Source organism: Desmodus rotundus, chromosome 9, assembly GCF_022682495.2.
Source record: "Desmodus rotundus isolate HL8 chromosome 9, HLdesRot8A.1, whole genome shotgun sequence".
Classification (NCBI taxonomy): Eukaryota; Metazoa; Chordata; class Mammalia; order Chiroptera; family Phyllostomidae; genus Desmodus; species Desmodus rotundus.
The window spans coordinates 76,685,321-76,704,789 of NC_071395.1; the positions used below are offsets into that span (position 1 = coordinate 76,685,321).

Genomic DNA, 19,469 nt, shown 5'->3' on the forward strand with positions numbered 1-19,469 from the left:
AAGCCCAGGCTCTAACAGCCCCCTTGTTCGGCCCCACAACACCTACCATCCACGGAGCTTATAGGCCTCTGGGATGTCAGGATTCACAATGACTGTGCTTGAGGATATCACAGAGAGGCTCCGCCCACCAAAATCAGACACTCTGGCTCCTTTGATAGCCATCACGGGTTGTCTAGAACCATCAAATTTGTCAGCCTGCATCGTAACAAAAATCCCAAACAAATACAAACGTGTGTCACTGGCAGGAAGAACACACAGAACATTTTTAGAGACAACAAGGAAAATAGTCGATAGCGGAGTGAAGGCAATAAATGGGACAGGGAATCTGTACAAGATAACCTCACACCCAAGAATCTGCTCAGAGAGACATCAAAACGATGTAGAAGAAAGAGCATTTCACTATATGAAACTTCAATCACACTGATCACAGAAGTAAATCAAATGAAGGATTTCAAATATTCCCTAGACGGGCCGAGCCTTCGTCAGGAAGGGTCTCCAGGACGTGCTGCCAGCTCTGCGCACAGGCTCTGCCTGCGACGCCGGCACTCACATCTTCTCCCCACAGGGTAGCGGACACCACTTTCCCCGACGTGTCCATCAGATAGATATTTCTCTTAGACACTTCTCTGTTGTTAGCCTTCACCGTGATTTTAGTGGCATCTTCATAGCTCTTGCAGATCCCGATCACGTCTGTAACACAGGCACACGTTTTAGCTGGAGCTGGTCAAGGCTCCCGTAACAGCGCGACCAAAGGCTGAACAGCAAGCAGGTCAGGCTCGCCGCCCCGCCGTGTGCTGCAGACAAAACTGACCATCAGCACTGCCCTTGCTCTCAGACACAGACTTACCGACAAGTGAGTCCTTCGGTTTGCTCTCCAGATCATCAATCTTTGTGAAACCGAACTGGACTGTAGGTAAATTACGACCATCTTCACAGGGCATGACAGAAGTCTCATTATTGAAGGTCATCTCATAGTCGTTTTTAACGGCTGTGAATTGTTTGTTAGCAATCTTCAGAGTGCCTTTAGAGAAATAATAGACCTGCAAAACAGTCCAAGCCGTGGAACATGGGATAGTCCATCAAACTGGACACGAAAACCTCTTACCACCACGGAGCTCTGCAATGGACGAGCGTCACCGCACCCTTAACTGCTCCAGTCCCAGACTCGGCACTACCGTACCTTGTTCACGTCGATGAGGGGAAAGAACTTGTCCGCTTGCTCATTGAAAGCAGTGGCCCTGATTTCACCCTGTGGACGCATGCAAGAAGTTAGAATTGTGGGTTCACCCAGATTTGCCGAGACAAACAGGACACTTTAGTGGCAAATGACGCCTTTAAAGAAACACAAATTTTTACAGTCACATATTCAAGTTATTAAACCCATGAAACAAATTAAGTTGATTAGCTGATCCTGTTACCGTGCTTACTAATCCCAAGTCAGAAACCTAAAAGAATAAAATACAAGAAATCCCCCAACAAACCTAACGGTGAGTTTAATATACTGACAACAAAAATAAAACAACTGAACGCTGAGCGGCACGACCAAAACCCACGGGAAGCAAGCTGACCCACGATGACTCATCAGCCTCCCTCGCGTTTGCGTTAAGCAGGGAATCAGTTCATACTCAGGAGTCACTGCCAGAAATGTCCCAGCAAGTCACGTTTTCAAGTTGCTTGTGATTTGCTTTTCACTTTTACTTTTCATCTGTCAAAATGTCACATATGAATAGAAAACTGAAATAAATGGGTGAAACTTTTGCCAACTGACAGAACAGGCCCGTAATTTGGTAAAAAGTTAGGTTCTGGTATGGATGTAGGTGTTACAGTCAGTGCGGGGGGGGGGGGGGGGGGAGGGGGGCAAAAGTAGGTTTAGGGTTGTGAGGGTGTGAAACGCGGAGTTTATCTGGTATTATCATTGCATCATTCCCCACACAGACAACTGTGCTGCTCCTTGGCCTCACCCTTGTACATCTGGGGTTTCATGCCATCTTCCAAGAACAAAAAACAAAAACCAACCACCGACTTTTTTCTGCCATTAAGAGATTTGAACAAATAGCAAATAAGCGGCAGTCTGAAGCGCTTGAAGCATTACATACAGTATTAGGAATTATAAACAAAACTAAGGGACAGAAGAGAAAAGGCTAACGAGGTTGTGGAGATTCCAGGACTTGGATTTTCAACCTCGTCATGGTTTGGTTTTGTTTAAGGCATGGAGAGCCTGCACCGTCAGAACCAGTCTCCCACAAAGCCACTCACTTACCAAGGCGGCTTCCGCGTGCCTTCCGCTGTGGCTCAAAGCACCCCTTTGCTCACGAGCACACACTACCTCCTACAGCTTCAACTAAGCCTGCCGGCGAGTCAGAGCACCTCTGGTTTCTCCTGCCCATTAGGCGCCTTACACATATAGAAAACTAATTCCCACGGCCACAAATGCTTTCGTTTAAGGTCAAGGATTTCATTTATAACCTTTAAGCCTTTGCTCCCAGAGAGCACCCAAAGACGACAAAAGAGGAAAACTACACTAACAATCACGGCTCTTTTTGGCTTACTACCGTTTTCCACCCCACCAGCCTGCAGAGACGCGCCTTCTGGTGCCCCAGTCAGCTGCTCCTGTTTCCCCCCTTGGCAAACACTCACACTTTCATCGACTAGTTCTATAGAGAAAAGCTTCCCTTCCCCACGGGAATTGCTCCAGGTCCGGATCTGACTCTTGTTGGTGACGCGAGCACAGATAGTCCACCTGAAAACCAAGCACATCGCATCAGCATCCGAGTCTTGCTGGGACAAGATCCGAAAGGTTCCCTAACATCTTCCTACAGCCTTCCTTATCTCCCACTTTTTAATGTAAGCTCTATTTTAATCCACCTAATTAAATCCGAAGATGACATAAAGGTTTGACAGTTTATAGAATAAGCAAATAGTAAAACATACCAGGTGATTTAACACTAACTCATTCTCCTGTCAAATAAGTAAATTTATAAACTCTCTCCCTTCTCCAGAAGGCATCACCAAGGCAACAATATCCCCTTAATGAAAGGTTTGAAGCAAGAAATGCAGTAATACCAACAATTATATTTTGCTGCTATTTTCATTACGGGAACTGGTGTCAAACTTCAGTCTCATTTCTAACACACATGGAAGAGAAACACAAGCGTACAGAGCATGGTGCTGGTAAGCCACCACAGCAAAACGCGCCGAAGCAGCAGGAACTCAGACGCTGCTAAAACAGGAGGCACGAGATCCGACACCTAGTCCTGGTGCCCATCCCACACGCGGGCATCGGGTACCTTAGTTACTGTACTTATAATTTCATAGGGGAACATATCTTTCCTACGCTGCAAAGAACTGAAGAATGCAACTGCTAAATTAATTTTTAATGGAAAAAAGTCATAAAAACGATCTCTTTGAGGAATATTAATGTAAATACAAATTGAACAGATTCTTTAAGCCAACTCTACCAAGAGTAACATTTTTGGACTAAAAGTCACCTATTTATACAATGAGAAGCTAAACACCTTGTGAATTAGAAAAAATGTTTAGTTTTATGCATAAGACTACCAACTTATTCTTTCAGCATTAAATGTTTTTAAAAATATTTTATTTATTTATTTTTAGAGAGAGGGGAAGGGAAGGAAGAGAGAGGGAGAGAAACATCAGTGTGTGGCTGCCACTTGAGCGCCCCCTACTGGGGACCTGGCCCACAACCCGGGTATGTGCCCTGACTCGGAATCAAACCAGCAACCCATTGATTTGCAGGCCCATGCTCAATCCACTGAGCTACACCGGCCAGGGCTCAGCAATAAATATTTTAAATTTCAAAATGAATGAAGCTCAATAGACTATGGCAGATTGCTCTTTTGGCCATCCTTATCTGATAAGGGAGTTAAAGGGGAAAAAAAACCATAAAAGAGGAAACGTACTTTATGTGTGGTAAGAGCTCACACATAAATAAGACAAGAGCCCATAATAACCTCTTGTACTGTTTTGAAGTACATTCTGAACTTATTCTGTGGAGTAACTCACTTGGATTGGTAAGGGGTGAGGCTGGCAATGGGCACCACTTTGGCCTGTGATCCCCCGGAACTGTTCACGAGGCTGGTTCCTCCAGCTTTTCCAAATGTCTTTGAGGCTCCATAAGGCTTAGCTACACTGGAAACTTTAAAACACACACACACACACACAAGGAAGGACAATTATTATTCTCTTCAAACTGACTCTCATTTACTGAGGTGTCACTGGTGAAATCATAACAAAACGAGAACAAAGTTCCTCCTTTTTAGCATCCAGAGACATGGAAATCAGAGACAGAAACAGGAGGCTACAAAACCAATCTAGAATGAAGGCTGGGCACACAGACGTCCCCTGTATATCTGCTCACTTGTGTCCCGAGGTCAGGATGACAATGGCAATGCTCCTTCAGAGACCCACCCTTCTTAAACTTTTCTCTTGTATCAACGGGCAAAAAGACAGATAACAGGTCCGAAAAACAAAATCAACCTTGATTGGTGAAACTGGTGCAAGCACCAGATGCGTAAGAAGAGCAAAAGGACAGGCCAGGAAGTAAAGGTCACAGTGGATGGACCATCCAACACAAAGGATGCCCGACACAAATGTTATCACCTCAAAGTACCCCCTGAAAACTGCCGATTCTCAGCTGATCTACGGGACTGAAAAGGACAGAATGAAGTCTACGACACTGGGTTTAGTTGGGAGCAAAGGGCAAGAATCTGCTGTTGGTTCAAGACAAATAGGTGGCTGGCCACCACAATCCCTTTTGCCTCCTTAATCCAAGCGTAAGCAGCTGCCTCCACTGGGGAAGAACAGGCAAGGAAAGCACAGGAACTCCTTTGCACACTGTCTCTGCAGAGCTTCGACCTCCAAATTCAGAAAATACAGTTTAGTCCAATGATTTCGTATCTTCTCTAGCAAAACATTTCTTCCCAATGGAATGTTTCGAGAAGTATAAAGCTACCGTTATCCAGCATTTTATTTATTGAGTTTCCAAAGCAGGTACCACACTCTATTCTAGGTATCTGTAACACTTTAGTAAAAAAATATACATAGACTGTCCCAGATCTTAAAATTTTCTTTCTAACTGCGGAGTTGAGAGACAGCTATATACAGAACAGTAATAATTACTTCAAGAATATGCAAAGAAACACGTGGACTATACAGAATGTGTGTGCACATACCTAATATAGAATATACGATTATGTGAAGTGGGCTATATAGAATGTGTGCGCACATACCTAACACAGATACACGATTATGTGAAGTGGACTATACAGAATGTGCGTGCACACATACCTAACACAGAACATACGATTGTGTGAAGTGGACTATACAGAATGTGTGTGCGCACACACCTAACACAGAACATACGATTGTGTGAAGTGGACTATACAGAATGTGTGCACGCACATACCTAACACAGAACATACGATTGTGTGAAGCACACACACGCATCTGGTTTTCGTGCCAGTACATTTCCCTTCAGTACATATCCAGTCTTTTTTTTGAACCACCCAGCTGATGTGTTTAGGAAACATTAACAGATTCTCACAATTAAATGTTAATATAAGCCAAAGACGAACAACTGAGAATATAAGTCTGTGAAAGGAGAGAGGAGAATAATATGCTACTATTAGGATTTCAGCATAAGGAAGTGACTTTTTGATTGGTTACCCTTTTAGATAATCTAGTCCACCACCTCCCTTCAACAGCAGATAATTTGAGAGTTGTGTACGGAGAGATCCACTTATAAAGGCACAGAGATAGAAAGTAGGTAGACAGCTTTACAAGGTAGATAAAAACATCCAAGACCAATGGGGAAAAAGTCATGTCTTGCAAGTTTCATAGGAACATTACTGACATCACAACTCTGCCTTTTTTAGAATCGTAGCATTGAAAAATAGAAAACAGTCGCTGAGGGGAGGAGTGGAGGTGGTGTATGTGAAGGGAAAAAAGGACCTCTAAAGATAAACCAAATTCAACAAATCCTAATTTTCAGTGGTGGCTCCGAAAGTAGAGGCCAGAAGGAGACAATGATTCCACTGCAGTCTCTGAGGACCCGCTGCAGAATAAGTTAGGAGAAGAAACTATTTCTCATCCATGAAACTGAGAAGCAAATCTACGACCAATATAAATGACGCTGTCTTCAAGCTAAGATAAATACTCAAGAGCCCCCAGTGGGAAACTTGGACAGACAAGCCAAATTTAATAAGCCGATCCCAGATAGTTAAAAGGCTAGAATTTAAAAGCTATGTAAATTCACAAAGTCAAGAGGGTATAAAACCTAAGATGTGGAAAACTACCAGAAAAACTATTAACAGAGAACAGTACATCATTCTGATAAAAAATGTCATGTTATCTTTAAAAGACTATCTTTAATCATTTCTTCAATCACATACTTTGCAATAAGAATTGAACTTTCTCTTTGCAAGAAGCAACGGTCATGAATGGCATTCTAAACACCCCCTTTAGTCCCCGATTAAATTTCAAAACATTATGCAAAAGCCTGACATTCGCTTGAGCGCGTGGTGGTCTTACCCATTCCCGAGCTGGCACTCTGTTGCGGGGGCTTGCTGGCTGGCGGACTGGCTGCTGAGGCTGGAGAAGGAACTACCTGCTGCTGCCCATGTCCTGAGGATCAAAAGAGAAGATCACTTTGGTGCTCATAATTTGGGTTAAAAGGCTGAAACTTAAGTAGAAGAAATACTCAAAGAAAACAGGAACCTGTGATTTTGTCAGAGACTCTCACAGGTCAGAACCCATGCCGGGGCAGTCAACAGCAAGCAGTGCGTGTGCTGGGGACTCACTTTTGTTTTCATTACACACAAGGTTGGCTCCAACTACCTTTCACCTACTCGTAATTAATACCTTTCAGTTTTAACGAGGTTCTCCCCTAAAGCCCTGCCCATTTCTCTTGCATGAACCTTAAGTCAAGTCACTGGGCTGGATCTCTGACAATACCACTATTTCCATAGCAACAAATCTATGTTATCGACAGAATTGTGTGTTCTATTAGGGCAGGAACTATTAGAAGAAAAAAGCTGGGTGGTAAGAAAAACCTAAAAGCAGTTCAATTGTCTCTGAAGTGCTCGTGTTTCAAAGGAAAAAAAAACACTCAGAAAGGATTCTACCTTCTCCCTCCCAAACAAAGCCACCTTATTTTGCAACTGACTGTTGGTGGAAAATAAGAGTTGAAAGAACCTTAGGTACCATGAAGTGCCTGTGAACTGTCACAGCAGGAAGAGATGAGAATGGAATTCAGAAGCTAGGTGTGTGAAGGAAATAGGAAGATTAAAAGGAAAAGAGGGGAAATGAACCCTCTCAAGCAGAAAGAAAGAAATGCCAGATCATTAAGCTGTTTATTTGCCCCTCATCCTTTTGACAAATGTTTATGAAGTTGAAAATGTTAAAATAGCAAAATACACATAATTGAAAAAAAAATAATAGATTTATGGAATTTTATTTTGCCTTTGTAATTGGCACTGAAAGTATAAGTCAAGCTGGGCTGCTCATCAAGAGTGCTTGGAGCTCAAAAACATTTCCTCGAGTGCCCGAGAACACCAATGGAGAGCGCAGCTGAAAAGGCTCCCCTCCTGCCCCTCCGCCCTGCCTTCCCCAATGACAGGGTTATTCTTGCTGGGTTTCCAAGGCCCTCACTCAACTGGGCACATTACACACTGGTGTCACTTCCTTCTGCCAATATTACTCTTCACTGGTCCGACTAAATGAGAGTTAACTAAATGAGAGTTAACTGTGCCATTAGAGTAAAATTAATTTAGCATAAAATTGAAAAGGTTAAACAGAGTTGTTTATTCTTCAGTTCTTCCTATGGAGAGGAAAATCAAGGCCTTATTTACATAGAAAAAAAAAATAACAGATTCCTGACAATGAAGTTTCGTGTTTACTTGTAGCTTTCCCACTGTCTCTGAATTTGCAAAGTGTCACAGAAATTGAATGAGAGAATTGCTCTTCTTTCGTAGTGTGTCTTGAGAAGGAATATTTTGAAGCTTTTTAAAAAATCAGCACGGAAAGCATGAACAAACTTGGGGAAGAATGTATTTTCCCCCTGCTTCATGAAACAGCTTCAAAAGAATGAAAAGATTTAAACACGCAAAGATGGTACCATACAAACACACAACCCCTGCTCGACTCCACCCCAGTTCCTCCCTCTCTTCCCACTGTCCGAGTACGTGCGAACTCTCAAGTCCTCGCCCTCAAGTCATCAAACGCCTGCTTCTTCCTGTACATCATTAACCAGGACATGGACATGGGATCATGCTGCTCTCTCACCTTTAATCTCTATCAAATTGTAACCAACCTTTACAAGGTACGTACTTTCAGAGAGACAGAAAGTAGAACCGTGGTTACCTGGAGCTGGGGGGAGCGAGGAGCAGGGGGTTAAGTGTTTCACTGGCACAGAGTTTCAGTTTGGGACGAGGAAAGAGTTCTGGAGTGGTGATGGTTGCCTAAGCATGTGACGTACTTAAATGCCATTAAACTATACACTTAAGAAATGGTTAAGGTATACGTTTTGTTAGGCATATTTTACCACAATTTTGAAAAATATAACTTAGCTATTTACCTATTCTAAGATGAGTATTTTTGACATTTTAACACAGGTATTAAAATTAATGTGTTGCCCTGGCTGGTGTGGCTCAGGTGTTTGGGGCATCGTCCCATACACTAAAAGGTTGTGGGTTTGATTCCCAGTCAGTGCACACGCCTAGGTGGCAGATTCAGTCCCTGGTCAGGGCGCATACCAGGGGCAACCAACTGATCAATGTCTCTCTCTCACATCGATGTTTCCCTCCCTGCTCTCTCAAATCAGTAAGCATGTCCTTGAGTGAGGATAAAAAATATACTAATGTGTTATAATTTCCTTTTAGTAGTACATAATATGATGGTACAGTCTTACATAATTATTGGATTCTTAGATTCAATGAAGCAGACATTAATAATAGCTACCATTTTTTGAGTGCCTATTTTGTACCAGGTACAAGATCAAGTGCACTGTTCCATTTAATCTTCAACCCTATGATATAGACAGTATTTCTATACCCATTTAACAAATGAGAAAACTGGGTCACAGAAGTCAAGTAACTTGCCCAACGTCACACAGCTAGGAAGAGACAGAACGTCCCCCTGCAGCTAGAGTTGTCTGACTAGATTCACCCGCTTCACCATGCAGTTAACTTTTCGTTGTAAGCCACCTATTCTGGCAGCCAAAACTCTAACTATACAGAACATGACCAGTAGCCCTAATAGTTGGTAGCTGGGGAAAGTTACTAATTCGTTTATCAAAACGATCTCAACTCCTGCTTTGGTCTCCTTTGCAAATCTGGCACAGGATACAGGGTCGGTCTCAAAGTAAAGGGACGGCAAGCACCCCGGGCATTGTAAACAGCAACACCCGCTCTTCAATTTAATGCACTGCGACACAGATGCTGACACGAGATGTGAAAGAAATTCGTCTATAGCAAAATACAAATCTTTCTAAAATTTAAAATTAGACCCCAGAGCAGAAATGTATAGAAATGTATAGAAATGATAGAAATGTATCAACTTCTGATAACCTGTTTGTGCCACCTGCAAATCAAACCATTTCGGTAAGAAGGATCAAGGACATAATTCTTAGCTGCTCCACGCTAGCTTCACATCACTGGCTCTGCCCCAGGAGGAAAATGGGGTATTTAAAAGCAGACTCTAGTTCCTCAAGTTACTCGCACTCACACCTATCATTTTAATATCATCAGAGTGGTAAGTGAGCCACCAGCAGACGATGATGAGGTAACACACAACGGAGTACAAAAAAACTCAAATCCTACTAGCACGTGCTTTCTTTACGACAGCTACCAAGATTGTAAAGAAGAGTCAATCCGATAGTTAGAATTTCCTGTTGGAAGAAAATGGACAGAATCAGGAAGAAAAAACAATTCCAGCTAATCGTGAGTAATGCCACTAAGTGTAAGAAACTTAAGTCTAAGTAAAACATCAGGGTTAGAAATAGTGTAGGTATGGAGAATATACATGTATGTTGACAAAAACATATGGGAGATTTAAAATCATCCAATCCAGTCTCACACGAAACATGAATTGTGTCTGGAGTTTTATTTCTCACATCTTGAAAATTCTGTACGTATCTTTATTTGATGTAGCACTAGTACCATCAGACAATCTCAGTGCACATTTTGGAATTCCTCTGCCAGTTTCTGGGCTGGATTTAGTCAATTAGTTTTACTGGTCACCTGATTATGTCCCAGGTTCTGAGTTAGGTGTTAGGAGGATACAAACCTACTTTTAGTTTTATATACAAACCTAACTCTACCCAGTAGTAACAGAGTTTCCTTGCTCTCATAATAGATAAGTAGAAACATTTATGTGAAATACACCCGTAAGGTAGAAGTCATTGTAACAAAGCTATTTCTACTGTGGCCCAAGTAACAATGTGTTATTGATTTGGTTACAATGAAATTCAATAGCTAATAACTGAACAACAAGATCTTCCTCTCATCCCCCTGCACTTGAACAGATCCTGAAGAAAGGGAAGAACCAGTGGAACTGGAGACAAAGTGGGAACTCAGTGGAGACAAAGGGGTTCTTCCCAGTTTTACAGTTCTGACCCTAAGCAGTAATCTTTATTTCAAATACTTTTGCCCCTGAAACACAACATGCCCAAACAACCATTCAATTAAATACAACATAAAAAATATTAGAAATCAGGCCAAAAGTGATAAATTTGGGCACCATCCCCTCTGCCTGACCTTGCCACAGCATCCAGAGATCAGAGGTACTTTGCCTTAGCTCTTCTTCCCCAAAGCTGAGAATATAATAAACCAACGTGCTCATTGTAATAAAACTTCACTACTGCAAAACAAATGTGATGTTCCAATTTAATATGTTAGGGCTTTAGCTAAATAAACTCCAGCTTTCCCTTTCCAATTTAAAGCACCAAATTACTGTTTTGTGTAGGTATAAATTAAAATCTAGGTTCCATTTCTGGAAGAAGCAGGGTGATGACCTAGTCCCAAATCTTCCCACTTCTCCTAAAAACTACATAGAGGAATAAAGCGAATAAATACCCACACCCTATTCAAACACCCCACATACAGACTACATCTTTTAGTGAAACTAGAGGACCGAGAAAACCCACAAATTCCAAATTATGTGAAAGTGAAGCCCCAAACACCACAAAGAAATCACAATGTTAAGACAAAGGCAGCATGGATGATTTAAATGTAAAAAATAAAATCACGCCAAATACTAGAATAAAACACGGGTGAATGCCTTAAGTTTGGAGTGAGGAAAACCTTTCTAACTATCGCTTAAAAACCCGAAGTCATAACAAAATAATTGGAAACTTCAACTTCATAAAAACAAAAACATAGCTACATAGCAAAAACACCAAAAGCAGTCAAAAAGCCTTTGTAACTCATACTGGAGAAAATGGATGGATCCCCCTACTTTTTAAAGAACTCTTAGAAATTAAGAAAAGAAAGACAACCCAAAAGACAAACAGACAATACAATAGTCAGTTCACAAAGAATAAAAGGCCCTTAAACATTGAAAGGGATGCTCACCTTTCTCGGGATACAACTTAACTACATGGAGATGCCAGTTTTCATCTATCAGTTTGGTACAAATTCAGAACATTAACAACAGAGCGTGTTGTTAATGTTCATATAGCCAAACACAATTGCGGAGAAACCCGTATTTTCATGCATTGCTGGTGGGAATGCAAAATGATACCAACCTATGGAGGGGACTGCATACCTACTTACCTCCCTACCAGATTCATTTACCGCCCCCCCCCCCCCCGCCCCCACCCCGGCAATCTCACTTCTGGCAATCACACCCCTTCTGCCCATATACCTGCATATAGAAAGTTATTCATTGCAGCCGTGTTTTAACAGTGTGGAAACAACTCAAGTATCCCTCAAAGGACTGGTTAAATTACGAAGCAGCCACAGAACAGAACACGCTACAACTGGAAGGGTCAGACCAGTTCCCAGCCCACCAGACTGCTCATGACCCAGTCAGGCCAGTTTCTGACCCGCTAGACTGCTCCTGACTCAGGCGTCCCAACTCAACTGATAGCCTGCGGCTGTATCGAAACTCTCTCCCTCCACCCAACAGACATCTGGTGCCAGCCACAACGGCCGGTGGTCAGACTGACCCTCCTGTACCTGGGAACAGCCAGGCCCTTCACCTAACCAGTAGTCCTGACTCACATCCTGAAACCCTGAGGCACCCGCCTGGAAGAACAAGAGACTAACCCCTCCCCTATCCCCTCACAAACCCTGCGGGGTTTTTTTTTTCTTTAAAAAACCCCATTCCTGCCTCCCCCTGGGGTTGCAGTCATCCTGACTCAGGCTGCCTGGAAGCGCAGCATCAAAGGCACTTGGATCAGATCATCTGGTTCCTCTTGCCTCTATTTCTCGTGCATTTCTAACAATAACTATTCTTTAAAAAAAGAGGAAGATCTCTAAGTATATATATGAAACTATCTTTAGGCTGAGAGCTTTTTAAAAAGCAGAGTAGCCCTAGCTAGTGTGGCTCAGTTGGTTGCAGCGTTGTCCCATAAACCGAAGGTGACAGGTTTGACTCCCAGTCAGGGCACAAGCCTCGGTTGCTGTTCGGTCAGTCTGTTTAGCATAGGAAACACTCCCTACATCTAGTTACAGAAGTGCCAGAAGTGTGAGTGTTGAGTAAAGAGAAAAACAGAGGAGAGGTCTGTTTCTTCTTAAGGAATCTAACCATCATTTCTTCAGTCCTAAAAAAACTCAAGGAAGAATCTGGTTCCTAGACTCCCAACCAAATTGCTAGTTTTATTAAGACTAACAAATCAAGTGGAACCTAAAAAGTAGAATTTCTGATCTATGAAGAGTGTTACAACCAATAAAAAGCATTTTACCTTCATTATAGGGCACTGGATTGCCAATCTTTACTCCAACTGCTTCTGCTGATTTCAAAACATCCAACTCCATCAAAATAACTACTCTCCTACAAAGTCAAAGAAATAGAAACAAGTTAGAAAAAATAAATTCACAAGCCCTTCAAATGACAAGCTACTTAAAAAGCTTTCTCCCAATAATCATTCTGATAAAACTATTTCCCTTTGTCAGCTGGTTTTCATTTCTGAGTAACCTGAGAAATAGATGATAGCAATTCCTACATAAATATTTCCCTTAATCTTTCACTGCATCATTATCAAGGCTTTTTATGATCGCAGGATTTTCATTTCCCATCTAGTCCCTTAATTAAAAGGCAGTGTCCCTGCTACATACCATATCTTCACAGAGTAAATGACATAAGAATTTAGATTATTAAACACAAGAATATGTGGCACAACAAGAGATAATCTGTTTTCAGAAACATAACACTTATCTAAACAATTACCTTTCCCGGTGAAAACCAACATGACTGTAGACATTTTTTAAAGTGTAATTCTTATCTAAGAGTATACAGTTCTTTGACCTGTTTGTTTGTTTTTTTTAAACTCTGCTTAAAACCCTGTAATAACTTCCCAAGGGCCACAGGCCCCTCCAAAAAAACAAAAACAAGAACAAAAACCAAGAACCATTTGCATGGCCTGCAGGCTCTGCAAGGCCTGGACACGCTCATCTCCAGCTCTCACACCAGTTTCGAAGCAACCCTGCTCTCTAGGAAGTTTCCTTTCGGGTCCTGGTGATGTTATGCTCTCTCCTGCCACAGGGCCTTTGCATATGTTGCTTTCGGATTAGGAGGGCTTTCTCTTATTCGGCTTTATCTAATACTCACTTTTTGGCTTTCATCTCAAATTATCACTTCTTCAAAAGACACTTCCCTAATCATTGGTTTAGGTCAGGTTTCTCCTACACTCTTTTCAATAGCCATGACTGCTTTTCCTCAGCTCGCTTCTCTCAGGTTTAACTAATATATATGAACACACAATTATTAGCATGTAGAATACAAGTTCATTATTTATTCATTTATGCACACAGGGGTGGCCAACAGTAGGTTTACAGTTGTTCATATGCAAAATAATACATTAATAAATTATAATACAAGAATAAACTGTTTTGTGTACTCACAACTGTAAACCTACTTTGAAATTAAAACTATAAAATTATTACACCTATATTACTACCCTACTAACCACACTCAAGCAGGTATTACTTCTGCCAGACTCTGTATTATACTTGTACATTCATTACTTGATTATCTATTTCTCCTACTAGACGGTACTTGCAATGAGGGCAGTTAATGCCACAACTGGTCCACAGTGTTGTTCAATACAAACTTGAATAAGAATGTAATGATCAGCACTGGCTGGTGTGGCTCAGTGGATTGAGCACCAGCCTGTGAACCAAAGGGTCGCCAGTTCGATTCCCAGTCAGGGCACATGCCTGGGTTGCAGGCCAGGTGCCCAGTTGAGGGCATGCAAGAGCCAACCACACACTGATATTTCTCTCCCTGTCTTTCTCCCTCTCAAAAAATAGGTAAGCATATATTTTTAAAAAGACTATAACGATCATGTATTCTAAAGAAATCTACAACATGAAAAAGGAATTTTAGGGGAACACAAGTGGAAGCAGGGAGGAGACCAAGAAAAAAGAACTGATGGTGGTAGCAGCCAATACAAATAAAACATTTAAAAAGTGAGTGGGCGGAAGCACTATGTTTGCATTCTTTAACTGGTCTCATGGCTGTTATTTTGAAAGTTATGTACAAATGATCAGTTTGGGCTACTTTTATTAGGTTTTCATATCAAGGTTATATTATTTCAATAAAATAAGCTTGAAACTATCTGTTCCTGCAAATTTAATACAGATATCCTATAAAAATTATCTGATATTTAGTAGTGGATAGTTAACGATCTTCCAAAATTATCCAAATTACACCAGAACATAGAAAAATGGAGGCTTAGCAATAATTTAGCACTACCTTAATACCAAAATCTTAAAAACTCAAAAAAAAACCCCCGAAAATCTTTTTATCTTACAGTATACATACATCCTAAATAAAATGCTAGCAAAATGAATCCAGCAGCATATTAAAAGAATAAAACTTTCCCAATTTACAGAAAACACAGATAAGAACACACTGTGCCTTTATTGGGATACAATCAGCAACATCCTGGTTTCTTTTTTTAATTTTTAAAAAAGATTTATTTATTTCTAGAGAGGGGAAGGGAAGGATAAACAGAGGGAAAGAAACATCAATGTGTGGTTGGCTCTCGCATGCCCTCAACTGGGGACCTGGCCTGCAACCCAGGCATGTGCCTTGACTGGGAATCGAACACGCGACTCTGTGGCTTGCAGGTCAGCATTCAATCCACTGAGCCACACCGGCCAGGGCAGAACACTTTTATCACCCCCAGAAGAAACCCTGTAACATCCCCCGTCCCTGAAAACCACTAATCTAACTTTTGTGTCTGTGGATGTGTCTGTTCAGAAGTAGGAACTCTCACATAATGGTCATGAGTACGTTGATTGGCATGCTTTCTACAACAGATGTTCTTTGGCCCCCAAATACTAATCCCAGTAATCTACTCAGAAATAATAACACAAACACATAATATGCAAGGATGGATGCTAAAGCCCTGTCTGGATAAACCTAAATAACCACCAAAAAGGCAAAAAGTAAATAAACTAGGATTTACGCAGACAGGTTCCCAGCACAGACAAGAAAGAACACAAGGCGTGCGCCACCACGCTGAGGTGGTGGAATAAGGCAAAGCCCATGGGGGTGGGATTCTGTCCCTGACTGGAGAGAGCGGGAGCCTGAGTTTTGTACCCAAGCCCAGCAAAGCCCTCTATCCCCTCCTGCAACCATGCCCTAGAGGACATAGAAGTAGACAGAAGAAAGTACACTTAAGTACTCAAAAGTAGCCTGGAGTAAAAGATAAGAGGTCCCAAGCGGGAAGGTTGGCAAGGAGATATACCTAGCCTCAATACTCAGAACAAATACGAAGTCTGGACAGAACTGTCTGTATTAAGTATAAACAAGGTAAAAAGAAATGATGTGGCAACAATGTAACACACCACAACATATAAAGATGAAGGGACAGAAGAGGCAGAGACAATGAAAGAATCCAGTCTAGAACATAAGCCAAGAAAGAGAATAATACTTCTCAGGAGTGGTGTGCAAAATAAGTAAGACTAAGAAATCAATGAAATAAGTCAAAAGATGAGATAAAACAAAAGATTAAGAAAAAAGTGGAGACTAAAAAGCTAAGGAAAAACTCAGAATAACGGTAATACCATTATACATCTAATCCTCAATTATAAACATCAAGGAACAGAGCAGAGAAAGCTAAAAACTGAACTACTACTACGCTGGAAAATCTCGAGGTTACCCCATGCATGCAGTAGGAAAAAGGATTAGCAAACGAAGATCTGCACGGACGACAAAGGTACCCACAACGTAAATAAACTGGAACTCAAATGAAATAGAAAATAGCATTATGGAATAACAGACAGAAAAATATCATACAAAATAAATGAATCGGCAGAATGAAAGGGCATATCACGTCCCAGGGGCAAAACTAAGAACAAGTGACGTTGAGACAGTTCTGGTTAAGTTACTGAACTGGAAACATGAAGAATTCTTTCATCTAATACACGGAAACCATTCAGGTTTCATCAGTTGTCTCAATGATGTCCTTAATAGCAAAAGGACCCCCAGTCCAGAACCACTTGTTATTTAATTATCACATATCTCTGGACTCCGTTAATGTGGAACAGTTTCTCTCATTTCAGGCTTGAGATTCTGAAGATCAGAGGCTGGTTATTTTGCAGAAAATCCCTCAATTTTCCGCAGACTTCCTCAGGATTGGATGCAGATTATGCATCTTGACTGGCAAGAAAGTAATTGTAGTGAAGCCGTGTTTTTCTCAGTGCACCCTACCAGGTAACACACGATTCCTATTTGTCCCATTACTGGTAATGTTAACATTAATCATCAGCACAAGGTGCTGTCTTGCCAGCTTCCCCACTGTAAAATTGTCGCTTTTCCTTTTACAATTCAGTCACGTTTGTGGAGAGGTACTTGAACCCTTTATAACCTGTTTCTTATCATCCATTGTTTCAATATCTGTGCTAAGGCTTGAATGACTGACCACTCAAAAGATAGCCAGCCACCTCCTGATCCCTGGAACTTGTGACTGGTACCTTATATGGCAAAGTAAACACCTCACAGGTGTGATTGAGTTAAGGATTAAAATGGCGAGATTATCCTGGATCACCTGAGGAACCCTAAAAGCAATCACATGTATCCTTGCAAGAGGGAAGCAGACGCAGGTTTGACCCAGAAGAGGTGGCAATGTGACCACGGAGGCGGAGAATGGCATGATGCAGCCGTAAGCCAATGCGAGCCATCGCCAGGAACTGGAAGAGGCAAAGAATGCATTCTCTCAGAGCGCCCAGAGTGCAGACCTACCGGCACTGTGATTTCAACCCAGTGAAACCGATGTCAACTGCTGGCCTCCAGAAAGAATAAATTTCTGATGTTTCAAACCTCCAAGTTTATGGTAATTTGTCACAGCAATCCCAGGAAGCTTATACAGCACCTACTGATGTTTCCTGAATTATTACTATCATGGTCACCAAATGGTGATATTCTAATGCTATTATTCCTTCTACATTTGTTAAATGGTATCTATTGTAAGAAAAAGCTTTCTGGCCCTGGCTGGTGTGGCTCAGTGGATTGACTGCTGGCCTGTGGACCAAAATGTTGCGAGTTCAATTCCCAGTCAGGGCACATGCCTGGGGGGTCGGGCCAGGTCCCAGTTGGGGACGGGTGAGAGGCAGCCAATCAATGTCTCTCTCACACATCAATGTTTCTTTCCCTTACTTTCTCTCCCTTCCCCTCTCTCTAAAAATACATAAAATCTTAAAAGAAAAAGTTCTGTTTCACCCATATATTCATTTATTCAGTACAGACTTAGGAACTCCTTTTTGATATCAATAGGTTGTCATCTATTACTATACTTTTTTATTTTTAAAAATGATCCTAGATTTGGCCCTACTTCCTTTTAGTGTAAAAGGACATTCAGAAACCAAGATGTGAATGTTAAGTAGGCTCTTGGTTAAGGGGGTGTTGCTGCCCCAAAGCCCTTTCAGCAGAGAGATCTAGAGAATGCACACACAACACACACACGAAACACAGACACACTGTTTCTGTATCTCTGTGCATTGAAAACCTCGAGCTTACTAATACCTCCAATTCCAATCTAACATCACAGATTTCCCCCTTGACTGGCTCCCACTGTCCTCAGTGTTTATCAGATCAGACTGCCCCACGTGTAACCCATTTCCTGTCGCCGCCCCCACCACTGCACGCACAGACACTACCTTCCTCACGATGCTGTGTTCTCACCTGTGGCTCCTGGCCACCACCACCGGATACAAACAAGCACCCTCCTCTCCCCACTTGCATTCTACCATCTCCGGCTGGGCCGTCACCCCTCCCTGCCGACACCCTCCTTACCCTGCCTGGGCTCCCTCCTCACCCCACTCACTCTCCAACAATCTGCTTCTGCCCCTCTACTCCTGCACCCACAAATGCCCTCTTCACTAGCTCCGACTCAACGGCTGCTCAGACCCTTGCCTCCCCTACTGGGCTCTGACAACCCTTCCTGGGCTGTGTTCTCTCCTCACCTGCTCACGCTCCAACATCCTGTGCCATCCCAGGAAGGCACCCTCCTCGGGGTGCTCTGACGCCTGGTTCCAGGCCACCGCCACCACCCCTCCCCATAGACATCTACCTTGCTCGGCCGCACCTACAGCTGTTGCACTGGATTATTCGGGAAGAGAGCAAGAACAGTAATACGGTCATGCGCAGCTCGCCCAAGGGGCACGTTTGGAGAAGTGAAGTCTCAGAGGACCGGCCGTTGCGCCAACACCACAGGGCGCTCTCACACAAACCTAGATGGTGCAGCTCACTGCACACCTGTCGTTTTCACTGATAAACTTAATTTTTTTTTTTTTACTTTTCAATTCTATTTTGTAGTAACACTTAGTTTAAAACACAAATACATTGTCTAGTTGTATAAAAATATTTTTCTCATTATCATGTAATATTTAATATTCACTATCATCATAGCAAAATGTTTCTTAGACTACGATGTATACAGATGATCATGAGTATCTTTCCAGGCTTAGAACTTTTAAAAAATAGATATGCATTTTACCTTATTATAAAAAACTAGCAAGAAACAGGGCAGAATTAATCTACAATCCCATCACTTAATCAAATCAATGTTTCCACTTAACCCAGGACGTTTTGGTCACTGCGCCTGGGGTCAGGTGCGTCAGGGACTGAGAAGAATGACCCTGCGTGGGTAATTCACACTGGGAAATGATTATCCCTTAAACAATCACCTGACTTTTAAAGAGAGCCAGAGAGACAGCATCATGGGAACAGAAATGCAGTAATTAACAAATCTGGCAGATATATGCAGATTGGGACCTTACAAT

At 42.0% G+C, this 19,469-nt stretch overlaps 1 protein-coding gene across 1 annotated transcript in view; it reads right to left on the reverse strand.

Annotated features, from left to right (window-relative positions):
* The window catches only part of RPA1 (replication protein A1), a 42,948-nt gene that overhangs the window by 12,444 nt on the left and 11,035 nt on the right, over window positions 1-19,469 (reverse strand). Inside the window, exons 5-12 of the mRNA XM_024564831.4 lie at window positions 12,923-13,011; window positions 6,550-6,642; window positions 4,024-4,156; window positions 2,638-2,740; window positions 1,181-1,249; window positions 848-1,040; window positions 551-690; window positions 47-195 (exon numbers count right to left, since the gene is read on the reverse strand). Of these exons, the coding sequence (XP_024420599.2) occupies window positions 47-195; window positions 551-690; window positions 848-1,040; window positions 1,181-1,249; window positions 2,638-2,740; window positions 4,024-4,156; window positions 6,550-6,642; window positions 12,923-13,011 (969 nt within the window). The remainder of the gene's footprint in view (window positions 1-46; window positions 196-550; window positions 691-847; window positions 1,041-1,180; window positions 1,250-2,637; window positions 2,741-4,023; window positions 4,157-6,549; window positions 6,643-12,922; window positions 13,012-19,469) is intronic.